At 46.1% G+C, this 19,958-nt stretch overlaps 1 protein-coding gene across 8 annotated transcripts in view; it reads left to right on the plus strand.

Moving 5' to 3' along the window:
* NF2 (NF2, moesin-ezrin-radixin like (MERLIN) tumor suppressor) overlaps positions 1–19,958 on the plus strand; it is a 79,229-nt gene that overhangs the window by 46,568 nt on the left and 12,703 nt on the right. For 4 of the 8 annotated variants that reach the window (XM_025474481.3, XM_049101525.1, XM_025474483.3 and 1 more), the window contains 8 exons: positions 1,403–1,537; positions 4,583–4,657; positions 6,621–6,734; positions 9,462–9,584; positions 10,312–10,529; positions 12,108–12,213; positions 15,510–15,637; positions 17,387–17,552. In XM_025474481.3, the coding sequence (XP_025330266.1) occupies positions 1,403–1,537; positions 4,583–4,657; positions 6,621–6,734; positions 9,462–9,584; positions 10,312–10,529; positions 12,108–12,213; positions 15,510–15,637; positions 17,387–17,552 (1,065 nt within the window). Of the gene's footprint in view, positions 1–1,402; positions 1,538–4,582; positions 4,658–6,508; positions 6,561–6,620; positions 6,735–9,461; positions 9,585–10,311; positions 10,530–12,107; positions 12,214–15,509; positions 15,638–17,386; positions 17,560–19,253; positions 19,382–19,958 lie in introns of those variants that run through there. The other 4 variants (XM_025474490.2, XM_025474482.3, XM_049101526.1 and 1 more) reach the window with 4 other exon arrangements.

Below are 19,958 nucleotides of genomic sequence, written 5' to 3' on the forward strand. Positions count from 1 at the left end.
TCGAATCCCACATCAGACTCCCTGCATGGAGCCTGCTTCTCCCTCTGCCTATGTCTCTGCCTCTCTCTCTCTCTCTCTCTCTCTCTCTCTCTCTCTCTCTGTGACTATCATAAATACATAAAAATTAAAAAAAAATAAAATAAAACCATTTGGGGACACCTGGGTGGCTCAGAGGTTGGGCATCTGCCTTTAGCTCTGGATATGATCCTGGGCCCCGGGATCGAGTCCCACATCAGGCTCCTTGCAGGGAGCCTGCTTCTCCCTCTGCCCGTGTCTCTGCCTCATTCTCTCTGTGTCTCTCATGAGTAAATAAATAGGATTCTGTTTTTTTTAAAAAAAAGAAAACCCTTTGATCCCAGCACTTAGAGTTTTCTTTCTAGTGGGCCACCTGGGTGGTTCAGTTAAGTGTCAGACTCTTGATCTCAGCTCAGGTCTTAATCTCAGGGTCATGAGTTCAAGCCCTGCGTTGGGCTCTACTCTGGGCATATTGTCTACTTAAAAAAAAAAAAAAAAAGAATTTTCCTTCTGGTAGTACAGCTACGTTTTCTTTTAATGTAAGAGATGTTTAATCCTACGGGTTTTTTTTTTTTTGTTTTTTTAATCCTACAGATTTTTATTCTACATCTATGATAACCTGATTATAATAGTTCCCCCTCATCCACAGAGGTACCTTTCCAAGACCCCCCCATGAATGCCTGCTACCGTGGATAATACCAGACCCTATGTATACTATAATATGTTTTTTTTAAAATATGTATACTTGTGTTAAGTTTAATATATAAATTAGGCACAATGTAAGAGAGTAATAACAATAATAACAAAAAAAGAACGGTTATAACAGTATAGTATAATAAAAGCTATGTGAACATGTTCTTTCTCTCTCAAAACATCTTATTGTACTGTACTCACTCTTTTTATGATGATGTGAGATGATAAAATGTCTACATGAAGAGACGAAGTAAAGTGAATCACATAGGTGTTGTGATGTAGCATTAGGCTACTACTGACCTAATGGTAGTTCAGAAGGAGGATCATCTGCTTCCAGACCTTGGTAACTGAAACTGTAGAAAGCAAAACCACAGATGAAGGGGGGCAGGGGATGACTACAGTATTTAATTGAAGGTAACAATGCTTAGATTGCTGCTATATTAGCCATCGAGCCAGTAACAGAAGGCCCCAGTGACCCGTCTCTGGGACATGAGCCCTGAGAACTGTATTTTGCCTCTGCCTGCCCCAATTTAGGAAGCTGGGGGCCCCCTGGGTTACACAATAGCTGTGACTTCTGTTGAGGCCTGTTGGAACTCGTCAGATATAACCGTGTATGCCAGTTTCTTTAGGAAGTTGAATAAAATTTCAAACTTCCACCGGTGCTGATAGTGACTGATCTTTGTTTACTCTACAGAATAAAAAGGGCACCGAGTTGCTGCTTGGAGTGGATGCTCTGGGGCTTCACATCTATGACCCTGAGAACAGGCTGACCCCCAAGATCTCCTTCCCATGGAATGAAATCCGTAATATCTCATACAGCGACAAGGAGGTAGGACATGCTTCGCATGCAGATGGGCCAGTCACGCAGCTTATGGACTTTCCCCCTCTCTCCTCCTTGCTATAGTGGTCCCGAGCCAGACTTCTCCTTGTTACCAGTAAAATCCTTTAATCCTCAGGCTTTGGGTTTTTGGTTTTTGTTTTCTGTTAACAGAATACTATTGGCATCCTATTTTCAAATGGCATCCCTAAACCCCCCTGCTGACTAACAAGAGGCTGGGGAGCTCAACTTGTCAAGACTTACCTCCAAAGAATAGTAAACAATCCAGAAAGTAACCTCTTCTTATTATACTAGGCTTTCTATTTCTAGAGAGAAATTCTCTTTGTATTTTTAAGTATAGTAGGCATTAAGCCCTCTCTCTCTGTGTCCAGTGCTTGAAGATACATGTGGTGGGGATATCTATTTAGCTCCCCATATGTGTGTGTGTGTGTGTGTGTGTGTGTGTGTGTCTGTCTGTCTCAGTGATAATTAAGTAAGAATATCAGAACTAACTGCTTGTGAGAATTTGAGAATAATTAAATTTGGATAACTTAGCTGAACACTTTAAGTTAGAAGTCAGATATTTCTATATAGGATGGTGACCTTTCCCAAACACTGTAATCTTATGTTTGTTTGTTCACTAGTTCGTTCTTTGTTAGTTTCAAAGGAATTATCAAGGATCTGCTTTGTGTTAGGTTTCATAGGAGAAACAAAGATCTAGAAAATCCAGTCTCAGCCCTCAGGGAAGTTATAGTCAAGCGAGGGCCTGGCTGCTGTAAGACAGACCTGAGGATGATCCAGTGCTTTTTCACTTTTCCACTTATGAGCACTCTCGCCTCAATTCTGATTCCCTCCTCCTGAGAACATACAAGAGTAGGGGTCAGGTTTGAGGTATCTGTGTCACATAAGGAAGCAGAGATGCAGAGGGATCAGGTAAGCTGTGATTGGGAATAGCAGGGGCTGAGCTCTATGTTTCCTGAAGCCATAGCCCTGGCAAGGGTGGGGAGGTGTTTTTCTGGTAGGGGGTGTTGAGGGTGAGTCCTGAGAGCACAGGACATTGGGCAGAAGGCGCTGGCCCAGACAGTGCTCAGTTGCTGGTGCCTGCACAGTTGGGAAGCTGAGTGTGGAGTGAGGAACAGTGATGGCTCATGTTGTTTCCTGCAGAGCCCCCACCCTGAGCAGATTTCCTGTTTTCCCATCCCTAATAGCAACTCAAGAAAAGGAACACCAGGCTTCTGGTTTCCAATAACATGGTTGAGATCTACTCGGCCATGCTCGATGAGACAGATTGAGCTTCTTAATTCAAAACATTCTGGCTTTCAAATTTTCTGTAAGTAGCCCAGAAGAAGAGCACTTAGGTATTTCTTTTTTAAAGACTTAAATTAAAAGCTCCACATGACTTAAAGCAGTAGGTATGCTATGGCATGGTAGTTTTTCATCTCTAATTTCATAAAGTCTGTTTACTGCATATCCACACATTTGTGTGCTAAAGGCTCCCAAAACACTCGTTTTTCACAGAACCCAAGGATTAAAGTCTCCCCTAGTATGGCCTGGTACAATAAACTCTTAATATACCCTCTCCAGGGGCAGGGTGCCATCACATTCCATCATGTCAATAACTCATGCAGTAAGAGGACCTCAAGCTGACTTGACATAATAGGAAGTAGTCTTAGTAGTTATGCATGACAGCCGTGCTGTCAAAACAGAAATGTTGGTTTATTTTAAGTGATCCATTGATTCTCTGTGCGCATCCCAGCACAGTGCAGAGCCTGTGGTTTCCCCACTACTTGTGGTTTCCCACTGACAGTTCCTGGGTTTGACTTCAAAGCCAAAAATAAGCTCACAAAATTCTCAAATAGCAGCCTCCACAAGAACAATAGTGCTTCTAAGTTAGTTTGACCAAAAGCTAACCCAACGATCATTTTCCTCAGTGTGCTAACCGCTCCTTAGACAAAATAACATGAGGAAGAAATACCCTAGAGTTTATCTTCCCAAACGCATTTGTCTGCTTAGCAAGACTTACTGGGGAATAGATACCCATTTTTTAAGTGCATCTGAAATTGCAGATCTGTCTGGTCTGATCAGGAACAGTTGTGAACAGTGATACCATTTGTTCTTTATATGCTTCCCTGCCTAGTGGTCTGGCCTGGCATCTCCTTTCTTGCTACCAAGCCCGTCCTTATCACTCAGCTTTCTCTCCCCTTTGATTTCAGGAACTGTTACCCTCTTCTTCCATGGTCTGTTCTTCACACTTTATTCCTTTTATAAACAGCTTTCAGCTGATAATCCCCACATTCAGAAACCCATAGTGATGATCTGTATGGTGCCACATCAAACCCCACTTCCTCTGACTGTCCACCTGCAGCCCACCCCTGCTTTCCTCCCAGTCTGAGCTCATGGTATCATCTTAGTCATCAGAGAGCTAATAATGTCAGACACACACACACACACACACACACACACACACACACACAATGCTCATTTCCTGATCTCTGCCTCATTCTTTTGCATGTCCTGTCTTGAATGGCCTTATGTCCAGCCTTTTAGCTTCCCTGTCATACTCTTTGTCTATGACCTGCTGAAGTTCCCCTCCTACTTAGGGTGGATCTACTCTGAACCCCCATGACATTTGTGATTTGTGCCACCCAATGAGGCACAATAGATGATATAATTTCTCCAGTAACTGACTGTCACTAGTTTAGTTCCAGCTAGGTAGTGAGCTTCCTGAAGGCAGAACTGAGCACATGGCTCTACAGCCGGCTTCCCAGTATTGGTCTTATGGTGTGGCCCGTCGAGGGCTGGCATTTCAGGTTTCCAAGCCTAAGATGGTGCTGACAACATACCTTCCAGCATCCTGAACTTCCACAGCCAGAGACTTGGCGCCCTCAGCTACTTATAATTCACCATAGTTTAGTGCCTGGGCACCAGGAAGCCAGGACAAGGCATAGCCTTTTGCTGGATCTTTGCCAGTGTAGTTGCTGCTTTTGTGGAATTTCCCAGTTGGTGCTAACACTCTAAGCTGTCAGACTGAAACTGTTTTCTGCTTCCTTTTTTCAGTTTACTATTAAACCATTGGATAAGAAAATTGATGTCTTCAAATTCAATTCCTCAAAGCTTCGTGTTAATAAGCTGGTAAGTTGATCCTGGGTTTTGTTGCTGATGACTGTAGTTTTTCTGAAAAACCGAGTGCCTTTTTTTTTTTTTTTTTTTTTAAGATTTTATTTATTTATTCATAAGACACAGAGAGAGACAGAGACAGAGACTTAGGCAGAGGGAGAAGCAGGCTCCACGCAGGGATCCCAATGTGGGACTCAATCCTGGGACTCCAGGATCATGGCCTGGGCCAAAGGCAGATGCTCAACCGCTGAGCCACCCAGGCATCCCCCGACTGCCTTTTTTTGAGAGATTATTGGAGTGACCTCTTACGATAGCTCACTTGCTATACACTTTGCCAACAGACCTTCAAAGACTCTTCCCTTTAGCATAACCTAACAAGTCAAACCTAAACTTTTTGTGATGTGGGGTTTTTAAAAATTATTTTTATGGAGGTACCTTATACATATAAAAGGATAAGTATAATGTGTATATAAGGTATAAAGAGAGGCAAAAATAAACAGCTACATACCCACTACCTAGCATTAAGAAACAGCACATTTCTAATACTGTTAAACCCCTCATGTTAACATCCTATTGGTTGGTTTCCCCCGCCCTCCTCCCAAAGAGTGATCACCATTCTGAGCTGTGTGTCTATTATTCACTTGCTTTTCCTTGGACCTTGACTTCATATATAGCAAAATGAAAACACTACTAAGTTTTGTGAACTTTTGAAGTTTACCAGGTGCTGTCAACTGTCTATGTTCTGTCACTTTTTTAAATATAACATTATTTTCTGGGATGTATCTGTGTTGATGCTTCAAGATATGAGCCCTTTATTTTCACTGCTATTAATCTTCTTGTGTGTGTGTGTGTGCCATTTACCTATTGATGAATAATTAAATGCTTTCTATTTCTCTGCCATTTTAATAAGGCTGTTGTGAGCATTCTTGTACCTGCCTCCTGCTGTACACAGACAATAGTTTCTCTAGAGAATATCTGCTGAGGAGTACAAGTCGCAGGTCTGTAGTGTATGTCCAAATTCAAGATTACACCATGTTGTTTTCCAAAGAAGGTGAATTAATTGACAGACCCAATGCAGTGGGTACAACTCTTTTTGCTTTATATTTTCCTCACTTTATATTATCCGGTTTTAAAATCTTTTGTCACTATTGTGTGTATGAAATGGTATCTCAATGTCATACTAATGTGTATCTTTATATTTATTAATGAAGTTGAGCATCTTTCTGTATATTTTTTGGCCAAGCTTGTCTTTTTTGTCGAATACTTGTTTTATGTCCTTTGGCTATTATTCTCTGGGTTATTATTATTAAACATCTCTGGGTTGTTTGTATTCTTTATTGGTTCTATCATTTCCCAGCTTGTGGCATACTTTTCCTCCTTTTTTAATGTCTTAACAAAGAATGTTTAAGTTTAATATAGACAAATGTGTATATCTTTTCCTTAATCATTTGTACTACTTGTGTCTTATCTGATATCCTATATCATAAAGATATTTTTCTATATTCTCCTCTAAAAATTGAAAGGATTCAATCTTTGCATTTAAGTCTTTAATCCTCCTGGAGTTGATTTTTGAGTATGATATAAGGGAGGGATCTTGCTTCTTTTTTTCCACGTGAATAACTTTTTGTCACAGCCCAACCTATTGCATGAGCTTTCCTATCCTCCCTAATTTGCAGAGCCACATCTTAGGAGAATGATATGCATCCAGAAGACATGCCCAAGTGTCATCTGTTCCTCTCTTAACTTGTGATATATGCCCCCTGGCATACTTGAGGCACCTCCATTTTGCCTATTTCCAGAGCAGAGAGCACTGGAGGCCATTAGTAGGGAGGGCCATGGTGTTTCAGTCTGTGTTTTACTTTTCAGGTTTCCTGCTGCCCTCAAGAGCCCTAAGACCAAGATTCTGTAGCACTGGTGAGCTGGTAAGCAGTGAAGTAAATTTATGGGTTTAACATTTCTACTGCTTCTGTGAACACAGATTCTCCAGCTCTGTATTGGGAACCATGACCTTTTCATGAGGAGAAGGAAGGCTGATTCTTTGGAAGTTCAGCAGATGAAAGCCCAGGCCAGGGAGGAGAAGGCTAGAAAGCAGGTGAGCAAGAGTGTGTCTGAACCACTGTTGTCACTGCTTTGTGGTATTAGCTGAGAAGGTAAGGAGCAGTCGTGGGCTGACAAATGTCGTTTGGCCACCTTCTCTTATTTTATTTCTGTTGGATCTTTACTGGCTGATGCCCTGCCGGTGGGGTGTCCGCTCTGGAAATGAGGAATAAACTCCAGTAGCATATCTAAAAGAAACATCTCTAGTTATTTCCCCACTTAAGTAAGTGAGGTGTGATTAATGCAGGTTTGGGAAGAGATAGGCAAAGCCTGAGCCCATCTGTCCGTCCACCTACCTGGCTCACTTTCGTTTTGTCTGCTTGTCTCCTTTGCCCAGCCTTGTCCTCTTCTAATTAGATGGTGATAGAATGCATGACAGCATCTTGTGCTGCTGCGGGAATGCTAATTAGACTTCAGCTGCACTTCCCCACCACAGGTCAGCCCAGGCAGCACATTGCCTGTGGCGGGAGGTGCCCAGAGCACTTATCGGCAGACTGGACAGTCTGCATCGTTGTTTTCTACTCATAAACCATTTCGACTCACTGAAATCCATAAAACTAATCTGAGCCTCACTGCTGAGAATACCCACTGTGGTTTTGGACCAACTCCTAGATGGAGTAGCAGTAGCTGCAGTCAGCTGCCCTCAGGACTTGCAGGCTCAGAGGTGTAATCATTAGTCTGTGTGCAGCTCTCTGATGTGGGTGCTCCAGCAAGGCTGGCTCCCTGCCCTGAGATTTAGAATGAAATGCCCAGTTTGATTCAGCATGCTTTCAGTGTTCCGTCTCTTTGCTTTCTGAAACGGCAGACTATAGATGAGCTGTTTGGGACGCTTTCAGGGCCACAGTGGTGGAATGGGTTGTATCGGACAAACAAATGCCCCTGAGCCAGCATGGGTCTTAGGCCTCTTTTCAGCTGGGGAAAGCTTACAAGCGAGAGATCTGAAAACGTCAATGAGTGTGGAGGCCTCAGGGCTGTGGCAGAGAATAACATGCATACACCTTGGACCTGCATGGCCTATAGAATGGCAGAGACATGTCCCTGGCATCTGGCAACCACAGGCCAGGGGCTTTGTGGCCCGGTGGTACAGACACTGACCTTGGAACTAGATGTGAAACTTAGTATGTGATGTTAGTAAATGACTTACCTTCCAGACCTCAATTTTCTCACCTGTCCATTGGAGCTAATGGTATGTCTTCTCTGTCTTAGATCAAAGGACACATTGTACCTAAAAGCCTTTGTGAATTTAAACCACCTTGCAAACAGGTGGTCCCTCATTATTGGGTGGAGGTCTCTGGAAAGTGCAGTGCTGGGAAGAGAAGGTGGTTGCCTGGGCTTTTTTTCAAGTGGAGAATAATGGAGAAACAGTAATCTACCTAATGGAAATTGTAATGCAGTGGAAATTAGAGAACCAATTGGCCAAGGTTTTCACTGACCTGCAAGAGGAAAATTGGAGAAGAATTTACAGTATTTTATTGCTTGTCTTTGCATTATTCTTTCGAGGCCCAGTGCCTTTTTTTTTTTTTTTTTTTTTTTGGCTCAGTATTTAGAAAAAGCAGCAGTCTTAAAAATCTTATGTTTGGGAGAAAATTGAAGCAAGAGATAAATAAATGTGCTCTATTTAAGGAAGAAAATAGTGCAGTGGTCACTTCTGGCTTCGCTTTTTGAACTCAGTTAATACCCTAGGATCACAGAGAATAGCACTTGTCCTGTGCTTGTTCCCCTTATTAGGCTCTGCATGTGGCCCAATTAATACAGTGATCCAGAAGACACAGGAGGTGGCATCGGCTTTGTACTGGCGCCTTAAGGACGGAGGAGTGAGGGCTGCATTCCTTGCTTGGCTCCCTCCCATTGCAAGCTTGGCTGGGAGTTGCCCCTGAATGAGGCTGGGCGCCTGTGCCGTGGCACTGCAGCACCCCCCACCCACCCCCAACTGTGACGCACAATGTGTGAACTACCGATGCCTCACGCGCAGAGTCTTTCCATCTTCTTGGGTCAGAGGCACAAGCAACTGTGGATGAAATTAGAGATGTGGGGGCAGCCCGGGTAGCTCAGCGGTTTAGTGCCGCCTTCACCCCAGGGCGTGATCCTGGAGACCCGGGATCGAGTCCCACGTCTGGCTCCCTGCATGGAGCCTGCTTCTCCCTCTGCCTGTGTCTCTGCCTCTCTCTCTCTTTCTCTCTCTCTGTGTCTCTCATGGGTAAATAAATAAAATCTTTTAAAAAGAAAGAAATTAGAGATGTAGGTGGGGTCTGTGTGGATGACATGGCGGCGGCGGGGGGTGGTGCTCATCCAAACAGAGGAGAGCTGTTGGTTTCTGGCGCTCCGTCTCTGGGAGAAGGAACTTGTATTGTGTCTTGTCCACTGCAGGACAGAGCCATGTGAGGTCTACCAACAAAAAGGGTTATTGGCAGGGTGGCCATTTCAGCACATGATGTGTGCAAATGCCTCCTTCGATCCAGGTAGACTTGGCAGGGCTTGCTTTTCTGTCGTTTTGTTTGTTCCCTCACCTCTAGGTGTTGTTTCAAGGGACACAGCTTTCGATCCTGCAGCTGGTTTCGAAGGAAAGAGGGTGGCGGGTAACAAGAATGACACCGGCGACCTAAAGGAAAGGGGAGGAAAGAGGGTCTCTTTGGGGGGACTCTAGACACTGGGCGTCCTTGGGCCCCCGTGGCACCGTAAGCATGGGCCCCATGACTCAGTGGCCACTTTCATTGGCCCCCAGATGGAGCGGCAGCGCCTTGCTCGAGAGAAGCAGATGAGGGAGGAGGCAGAGCGCACAAGGGATGAATTGGAGAGGAGGCTGCTGCAGATGAAAGAAGAAGCAACAATGGCCAATGAAGCTCTGGTGATTGCTGGGGGGTCTGGGCCCCAGGAGGCTGCATGGGGACTCGAGCAGGTTTTGAGAGTTAGGCCTCCTGACGTTTGCAGATTAGTAACAATCACTTTGACATTTCAGTTTTAAAAAAAATCAGTGTCTTTTCTTTCTACTTATGTCTGTGGAAGCAGACCCAGGTGGAATTCATGTGCCACCAAGCCCCACTTTCACTAGAGCTCACCTTTAAAGCAGGGCTTCTCAGCCAGCCCTGGGGCCAGATCACCCTTTATGGTGGGAGCTATCCTGTGCATCAGAGGATGTTTAGCAGTGCCCTTGACCCCTATCTGGATGCCTACAGCACCACCTCACCCCCAATTTGTGACAATCAAAAATGTCTCCAGACATTGTTACCTGTCTCCCAGGAGGCAAAGTCTCTGCTGGTTTGAACCACTGATTTAAAAGGAAAGAACAAGGTAAAGTTGGTTTTCTCCCTCGTAAAGCATAAGCCTCAGCTCACATGGGTACTCAAAAAGGCTTGCTTTTTGCTCCCCATGGGTAAAACCTGAAGGGCCTTTCCAAAATGTTGAGGGTATGTCTTGTCATTCCTTGCATCAGTGTCATCTGATGGGACATTCTGTGGCAGGACCGCAGGAAGTCCAACACTCTCATTCTCACTGACCTGAGTGTCTGAGTCCAGATCTGGGTGGGATGACAAGCATGTGGTCCCCATTCCAGCTGATAGCGCTTTTCTCTCCAGATGCGGTCTGAGGAGACAGCTGACCTGTTGGCAGAAAAGGCCCAAATCACTGAGGAGGAGGCAAAACTCCTGGCTCAGAAGGCCGCAGAGGCTGAACAGGAAATGCAGCGCATCAAGGCCACAGCCATTCGGACAGAGGAAGAGAAGCGCCTGATGGAGCAGAAGGTGCTAGAGGCCGAGGTGCTGGCGCTGAAGATGGCTGAGGAGTCAGAGAGGAGGTTAGAGGTGGGGAGTCCTGGACACTGGGACCCAGGTGAGGGGCTGTTCAGTTGTAACCTGGGCCCAAGGCAGAGCTTGACTGCACCTGTCCGTAAGCTGCTTCTCCATCTTCTGGGGCAAGGGGGAGGCTCCTCCCTAGACAGGTTAGTGGACTGGTGCTTAAGCCAGTGTGGAGTTTGGGGGCTGGAATTAGCAGAAAGGCTCAGGAGCCCAGTTCTCTTGTTGAGCAGACCTCTGGTCATGCTTGTGTCTGTGATAAACTACTGTCCCTCTGGTAGTCGTGTGTGCAGAAAAGCCGTTAAGCATGGCCACAGACTGCCTTTAGCTGAGGAGCTATCAGGAGGCTCTTCTTATATTTAAAAAATCTGATTCTTTTCCCTTTTCATGTAGGGGACATGTGGGGAAACAGCAACTATTTACCTTTATTTTTTTTTTTTTTTAATTTTTTTTTTAATTTTTATTTATTTATGATAGTCACACAGAGAGAAAGAGAGAGAGGCAGAGACACAGGCAGAGGGAGAAGCAGGCTCCATGCACCGGGAGCCCGATGTGGGATTCGATCCCGGGTCTCCAGGATCGCGCCCTGGGCCAAAGGCAGGCGCCAAACCGCTGCGCCACCCAGGGATCCCAACTATTTACCTTTAAAGAAGGGGCAGGAACCTGCTTCCCTGCAGCCCTTCTTGGTGCTAAGGCTCCTGAGGCAGATAGGAGGGGAGGGCCAGGATCCTGTCTGTGGTCAGGATGTGCCAGCTCATGACCAAGTTGAAGGGTAGAACTGTAGTCTCTACTTTCCAAAGACTATTCTAGGCTCTGGATTGTTCTGGTATTGCAGCCTTCAGATAAATGCTGGCACATTCCCCAGCATTTGGCTCTATTGATTTAGAACACTTGAATTTGGCTTTTTGCTACCAAGGTGCATTCGCTACAGTTTCCTCTCCATTTTCTGCATGTCTTTCTGGGAATATGATTCTTTGTTTCCTGCTCTGTTCCGGGCCCCTTTCTTTCTTTGTGTAGGTCCCTTCCCCCCATTAACTATGCATGTTGGGCCAGGCCCCCTGGGTCCTGTGTCTTGCAGGGTGAGGCCCTCAGTGTTGGTGCTCGTCGTCCTCTTGCCTAAGGTTGGCCCCAGGCCTGCAGTTGTCTTACTTGGGAGCGGTGAAGAAGCACTTCTCTCACATCCTGCCCTCCATTAATCCATTATAAGACTTTTGAGCCACCATACTGTACCTTTTTGCCCAGCCTACTCTCACCCAGAAGTGAAGCAGAGGAAGCTGCTAGCCCCTGCCCCACTTCTACTCCCTCTCTACCAACTGCAAAGGTTTGAACTTGACTCCTTCCCACTGACGTCCCTGTTCTTCTGGTTTAAATTTACCATTGCAATGAACACTACTCAGGAATGTTGTCCTTGCTTTGAAAGTTCTGATTTTCACATAATGTGTCCCCCTCCACCCCAACCCATGGTCTTGTTTGCCTGATCTGGTGCCATCCTTGGGGTTAACCTCCAGAGGGATAGTGGGAAAGGGCTCTCTTTCGTCTATCTGTCTCATTTTTGAGCTGGCTCCCTCCTTTCCTTGCAGGGCCAAGGAGGCAGATCAGCTGAAGCAGGACCTGCAGGAAGCCCGAGAAGCAGAGCGAAGAGCCAAGCAAAAGCTCCTGGAAATCACCACCAAGCCCACATACCCGGTGAGCCTGGCTGGGGGCTGCCAACTTGCAGCTGCTTCAGACCTCATAGCCTTCCTTTCCCTCTCAACCCTTTGGTTCCCCTAGGGGTGCTCCAGCAGAATGAGTGATGCCAAAGGCCTGCAGCTGGAGCCTCGCTCGGTAGAATACCTGGTCTGCCATTTGGCCTTGGACCAGTCACCTCTCTGATTGCATAGATAGCAGGCAGTAGGGCCTTTCCCAGCTCTGCAATGTTTTTCTTATTTTAAGTAATATAGTCCCAAATTATCCTCAAGAGAGGTTAGCCTCTTGATGCCAAGCTGAATGTAATCTTCAGCTGCCTGTGTATGCCATACACCAGCCTTGTCGTTCTGGGCAGGGGTACTCTGCATACTACAGAGTGAACTATTGCCACATAAGAACCAGTTTCCAAACTCATTTTGGGACAAGGAGGCAGACTTCAATTAAATAGGGTCACATGATGAATAGAAATGTCTCTTCCCTTCCCTTCCCTCCCTCTGTGCATCCAGTTCAGCAAACTGTTCTGTTCCACATAATACCAGGCAGCTTTAGAGTCTGTATTCAGACAGGGTGTACAGGAGTCTAGAGGAGAATGTAGCCCAGCCTGTAGGGACACTAGGCACATAGAACAGCACCTGAGCTGGCTCTTAAAGGGTAAGTAGGAACTAGCTGGGTGGGAAAGAGACTGCATGGTGTTCTCAGCCAATGCACAGATGTGCGTAGGGCACAGATGCATGCATTGCACACTCATACATGCAGCAAAGAGGCACACAGGACACAGAGACATGAACAGCCCAGGGTCTGAGGGGGAGGGAAATGTGGGCAGTCTGCTATTGTCATCTATTCTGGTATCTATTACTGTGTGACAGGCCACCCCAAGCCAGCCGTATAGCTCAAAATAACCATTCATTTATTCTCTCTCATGGCTTGGTGGATTGATTGGGCCAATGGTCCTTCCTCAGGCAGTTGCAGAGCAGCCAGGACCGGAGTCATTGGAGGGCTCATCTGGACTGGGTACCTGAGATGCACATGGCTTTTTAATTTTTATTTATTTTTAAAAGACTTTATTTATTTATTCGTGAGAGACACACACAGAGAGAGAGGCAGAGGGAGAAGCAGGCTCCATACAGGGAACTTGATGTAGGACTCGATCCCGGGACTCCAGGATCACGCCCTGGGCCGAAGGCAGGCACTAAACTGCTCAGCCACCCAGGGATCCCCATGCACATGGTTTTAAAACGTATCCTGGAACAGGGCGCCTGGCTGGCTCAGTTGGTAGAGCATGAGACTCTTGATGTCGTGATTGCAGGTTTGAGTTACATGTTGGGTATAGAGATTACTGAAAATTTTTAAAAATATATAAATAAATAAAGCCTACACTGGAGCAAACTTTATACATTCTTCACACAGTAAATAAATAAGTCCTGGAGGAGCACATCCGTATCAGCCTTTGAATCATATTTCGTGGTACGGATGGATTGTAATTCATTTAAGCAGGCCCCTATGGATGGGTATTTAGTCTGTTTTCCTCTGCAGTTGTGAACAAAACTGCGGAAAATATCCCTGAGCACAAATCTTCACGCATATGGTAAATGTACTGGCAGAATAAATTCTCATAAATAGAACGGTGGGGTCAGGTTTCCCATCGCGATCTGCTCCACAAAGGTTGTACCAGTGTCTCTTCTCACCCACAGAGCAGTATTCAGCACCCATCTTTTAGGAAATTTTGATGAGGTATAACATACGTACAGAAAAGTGCCCAAATTATCACTGTACAGCTTGATGAATTCTCACAAACTCAACACACCCATGCACCCAACACCCAAATCAGAAAACAGAACGTTCTAGTACCCCCAGAAGCCCCCTCTCAGCACCACGTTCAACACCCACACAGACAGTCTGCCTCAGGCCTTGTCATCGTCTCAGATGAGTGCTCTGGGCCTCTACTGTTTCCCAGACGCCATCCCAGACTCAGCCAAGGATCCAAGGGTGAAAGAGGCAGATCCTGCCCTTAGGAAACTTGCCAACAGGGACGCCTGGGTGGCTCAGTGGTTGGGTGTCTGCCTTCAGCCCTGGGTGTGATCCTGGAATCCTGGGATCGAGGTCCGCATTAGGCTCCCTGCATGGAGCCTGCTTCTCTCTTTTCCTGTATCTCTGTCTCTCTGTGTCTCTCATGAAAAAATAAATAAAATCTTAAAAAAAAAAAAAAAAGGAAACTTGCCAACAGGAAAAGAAGACACAGCCAAAAAGGATTTTCACAGGGCGGAGTTAGGGTAGTGCCATAACAGAACCAGAAACACAATGTTAATGCATAGCAAAGAAAAGAGTTGCCATCTGGCCAAGAGGGATCTAGAAAGGCTTTGGTTGAGAAATCCTAGTATTTGAGAAGGGCCTTGGAAAAAAGATGATGTATATGGGGAGAGCAAGGTGTATACAAGTTTAAGCAAAGGAACAGAAATGGTACTCTTCACGATCTGATAGGGCAAACAGTAGGAGAAGCTAAAGTAGATTGGCCCCATATTTTAGACGACCCCTTGTTCTGGGATGAGAAAGTCCTCAAATCTGATCTTTTCATCCTCTGCTTCAAGCCTTACTCTGGCTCCACCTTCCAATTCCAAGCCCCCTTAGCATGCAGGGGAGCTCTTTACGGCCTGGTCCCGGCCTCCCACCCTCCCCCTTATGCTGGCACTACAGACCCTCAGCATTCTCACTGAGCATTCTCTGCCCTGCTCAGTACCAGGCCTCTTGCCTGGCAAGCCTTTTCCTCTGGCATATCCTCTGGTGCCAGCAGAAGCAGCATCTTTTCTAGCACACCTTCTCCAGCTCCCTCGGCTACTGTTCACTCCCTGGCTACAGTGTCTGCCTTACTTAATCATGATGATCTGTGAGCACCTCTGTTTACTGAATGATACTTTCAGCTGCTCAGATCTAGGGACTCTTTCTTGCTCTCTGCATCTGCACCTCCTAGCCCAGGGCCTCAACAAAGAAGTGAGTGGGAGTTTGTGTTTAAATTTGGCTGAGCATGAAAAGCTGTTAAAGGTTTAAGGGAAGAGGAATGATTTACCTAGATTAGAGATCTTTGGGGTTGATCACCTGGCAGCAGCCAGTTTGACTAGACTGGGGGAAGAGAGACAGGGGTGATTATTTTGACAAGAGGCCGTGGTAGTGCTGGGGGGCAGGGCCTGAGCTGTGCCCATTGCCTCTGTGGCTGCTGGAGGATAGGTGGTTAACATAGCAGTGCCCTGTGTTCTCATTCTCATAGAACCTGACCGTCCTAACTGGAGATTTCTCATTCATAGCCCATGAACCCAATTCCAGCACCGTTGCCTCCCGACATATCAAGTTTCAATCTCATTGGTGACAGCCTGTCTTTCGACTTCAAGGATACTGACATGAAGCGGCTTTCCATGGAGATAGAGAAAGAAAAGTATGTAGTCCCTTTGACCTCTGTGCCCCCAGCCACTGAGCTAGAGTGGGGCCATCTGGGCCTGGGGAGACAGAGGGTCACTGCAGGAGCCTATCACTAGCTCTGCAGGGCTTGCTCTGTTCCCTCTGGAGGAAGAATTTCCTCATCAGAAGTGAAGGACATCACACCATCACTCTGTCTTCCAGGATAACAGTGATCCTTAATTGGTGACCTGGAGTTTACGGTGGCTTAGAACCTCATCTATAGTCTAGGACTGGTTGTCGAGGGTCTCTGAGTAGCAGAATAAATTCTCTGACGGTTGTTCACTTGGTGATAAAGCCTGTGATAATGTTCTAACATGGTAACATAACAGGTTTCCTAGTTGTGTCCTCTAGCAGTTGAGATCTATGGTACTTCCCATGTCTAGAACAAGGGTAAGGGAAGAGACTGAGGCTCAAGGCCAAGGAAAGCAAATGTCCACGTCAGGCTAGTACTGCTACATGGGGCAGCCCTGAGCTGAGCCCTGCATGTCCTGTTCATAGCAATTTCTGCTATGTGCTCCTCCTTCCTTTCATGGTTGGTGGAGGTAGAACTGAGGCAGAAAGGACTCTCACTGCAGAAGAAACATGACTGAGGCCCCCTCCTGGTTCCCAGCCATAGGTAGTGGCCATTTGTGCCACAGCTGGAGAACCACACTGGAGAACCATACAGTGAATGCCTGGGTGTCAGGGCTTTTTAGCTTTGTCTCATTTCATTCCCACTAACTAACATCAAGCTGACATCAGAGATAGGTTTCAGTGTACCATTTATAAATGAGAACACAGATCTACAGTGTTTAATGAACTCAGCCAGCATCACACAGCTGATGAGGGACAGAACCCAGATTCAGCTCTAAGCCTATCTGAGGCTCTATGCTCCCACTTTGTCCAATATCCTTGGGATAGCTCTCTTGGGACAGTGTCTCCTGGAGCCCAGGGTAAGCAACCATGAGCCTCTCAATCTGTGGTATCTGCTGTCCGAGTTCCCCCTCCAGCCTTTCTCCATTGACCAGGCATTGGGAGCATTTCATGGTTGTGATTGGAGTGAGGCTACATCCTGTTCTGGGTCCTGCTTTTTTGTAGTTTGTGTTTTTTATTATCAGTGCACACAACAGACTCCACATACCAACCGTAGGAATCACTACAGAATGTTCCTGGTGTTTGTGTTGCATGGTTTGCCTGATGCCCTTAAGTTAGACACCTTGAAGATAATTTTCAGATTTTCACCATCACAGATACAGAGTATCTACCATGGTGGGGATCTTTCTCTTCCTGGTGTTGGCTGAGTGAGCTTCCACCCTCTTTAGGAGAGGACATCCCAAAACAAGTAGGGATATGGCCAGTACCTGTCAGAAGAGGTCACTTGAATAGAATCACTTACCCAAGAAAGGTTGAGACAAGGAGATTGTTTTGGATGCCAGGAGTCTTGATTCATGCGTCATTACTTGTGCAGAACTAAAAGCTTTCTATTGTAACGGGCATTTATAGAGCACTTAATGAGGGTTTACCAGAGGGCTTTCCTGTGCTTTATTTTACTTAATTCTGACCACAGCCCTGTGAGCATTATCCCAATATCATGGATGAGGAAACAGACTCAGACCTGTTAAGTGACCGGTCCAGGCTCCCACAGCCGGAGAGTGGCTAGACAGAGGTGTGGGCCCCAGGCTTCAAGACCCTGGATCCCATGTCTCACTGTCACCAAAGCCATGACACAGTGTCCTCTTGTCGGCAGAGTGGAATACATGGAGAAGAGCAAGCATTTGCAGGAGCAGCTCAATGAACTCAAGACTGAGATTGAGGCCTTGAAACTCAAAGAGAGGGAGACAGCCTTGGATATTCTGCACAACGAGAACTCTGACCGGGGTGGCACCAGCAGCAAGCACAATACTATCAAAAAGGTACCAAGTCTCCTGTCTTTTGCTGATCAGGACATTCATTAATGAAATGTGAGGTTGGCATCTGGTTTCCTGAGTAGCCGAGTCATTAGACTGTTATTTTTTATGCATACTTAGTTGAGGAAATTGTTTAACTCACGCCAGAAAGGGAATTTAATCCACCAGTGACAGTGAACCCATTGGCTTGATGGAAGGGGAGCCTGTGTTAAAAGCTCTGATGAAATGAATCATTGTTACGAGACAGGTTTTGATCCATCATTTAGCAGTAAAGCATTTTTGTCTTTTAAGCCAAGGGGAGTTCTGCCCAGGGAGCTGCCTTACTTCATGAGAAAGCAAAATGAAACAGAAGCTATTGAGAATGCACTCTTCCTCTAGTCTTTTTGGGTTTCTAAGTGGCAAAGACTATAAAAAAATTTTGTTCTTGCTTTAAAGGAACCAGATTCTGAATTTTTAACTTTTTTCATACTTAGTGTCTAGAAGAACCTTAATGTTTTAAAAGGTGAGACTTCATTTCCATTGCTAGCAGTTTCAGATTGTTTTCTACTGGTATTTTGAGCTTTCAGCAATTTTAGAGATGGTAACATTGGGTATACATGTCAGCCCAGGAGTGTACCTCTCTCATGTTGGGCAAAGCAGAAATGGCCTCTCCTGCCACTCATCTGCTCCTAACTGATGGCCCAGGTCAGGCTCATACCTGTTAAAAAGGTGTCATTAAGATAAGACTGTTCGGGGATCCCTGGGTGACTCAGCGGTTTAGCCCCTGCCTTCGGCCCAGGGCGTGATCCTGGAGTCCCGGGATCGGGTCCCGCGTCAGGCTCCCTGCATGGAGCCTGCTTCTCCCTCTGCCTGTGTCTCTGCCTGTCTCACACACATCTCTGTGTTTCTCATGAATAAATAAATAAAATCTTAAAAAAAAAAAGATCATACTGTTCATTGAGTTTCCATCATGATAGGTTTAATTTTTTACTCTTTATCTCAGTCTTTCAAGTAGTGTCCCAGGTATCTGTTTTCTTTTCTTTTTTTTTAAAGATATTTATTTATTTATTTATTTATTTATTTATTTGGGGGTGTGTGTGCATGTGCACAAGATGGGGGCGGGGAGAGGGAGAAGCAGGCCCCCTGCTGAATAGGGAGCCCAACATGGGGTTCGATCCCAGGACCCTGGGATCATGACCTGAGCCAAAGGTAGACGCTTAACTGACTGAGCCACCCAGGCACCCTTAGAATTCCTTTTAATAGCATAACCAAAAAAGATAGGCCTTTCCCCATTCCACATTCTTCTTTCCTTTGGCTCCCGTCATTTACTGGGTTTCCCTTCCAAAACAAAATTATTAAACAGTTAGCAAAAGGAGAGCTAAAGTGAGGACTCAGCCAGGGAACTGACAGGTAAAATGACAGCTGGGCTAGTGAGCCAGTCAGTCCTCAAAGGAGCTGCTGCAGGCCCCCCACCCCAGTCCCTGGTTCCTCATCTGGGCACCCGGAACAGTCTCATCTTTGCTACTGCTGCGGTGAGCTGGGCCCTCAGCCACAGGAACCTGGAATGCTGAAAGCCGAAGAGACCTTTTTCCAAGCCATAAAAACAAACAAATGAAGTCACTTGTCACAATTTCAGGCCTGTCTGAGCATTTTGCAAATGGCACATGTGGCATTGTTGATATCACAGGGTATGTTTTTGTTTTTCTTCATTTTATTTTGCTGGTTTAGCCTCAAGCCCAAGGCAGAAGACCTATCTGCATTTGAGCCCTCAAAGTAGGTTATTCCCAGGTACTCTGTATGTGGTGATGGTACTACCCTCTGTGATACTAACCCATGCATGAGCTTGCCTGTCTCTGTCCCTGGGCCATGCCTAGCCCTCCTGAGGGCAGGTGGTGCCTGGGTACTGGCCGCAGCATGCTTTGAGTCTGAGAGCAGGCATCTACCCTGTGGGGCCAGACCAGCCTCCAGGGGTCCAGAAGGCTGTCTCGTTCTGAAGAGCATGTCATGGGGCTGTAGGACCAGCTGTCCTTCTTCACATCTTGTGTCATCGTTGGGCTGGGGATGGTTATGCTTCTTGTCCAGTGAGGTCTGTCTAAAAGTCGTTTGTCCCAGTGGCATACTCCTTAGATAAATAGCCCTAGCATGGAAACGGGATAAATTTGGGTGTCTTTAACTCAAGATCAAGACCTTTCTTGTGGTAACAGCTTCTGAAGACCCATGGTCATACCGGCCACTTCTGGTGGTAGAATGAAGGGGCTGCCTGTACTCCCTCATTTTCCTTTAGAGCTTCCCCTTTCTGTACACATCTGTTTTCTTTCCAAGTAAAGCAAACCACCAGCACAGCAGGCTGATTTCTAATCCATCTAAGGGGACCATCTGCCTGTTGGTGCTCTAAAGGCCATCTCTGCTTCAGCACCCCCCACAGCCTGGGGC

Source organism: Canis lupus, chromosome 26, assembly GCF_003254725.2.
Source record: "Canis lupus dingo isolate Sandy chromosome 26, ASM325472v2, whole genome shotgun sequence".
Taxonomy (NCBI): Eukaryota; Metazoa; Chordata; class Mammalia; order Carnivora; family Canidae; genus Canis; species Canis lupus.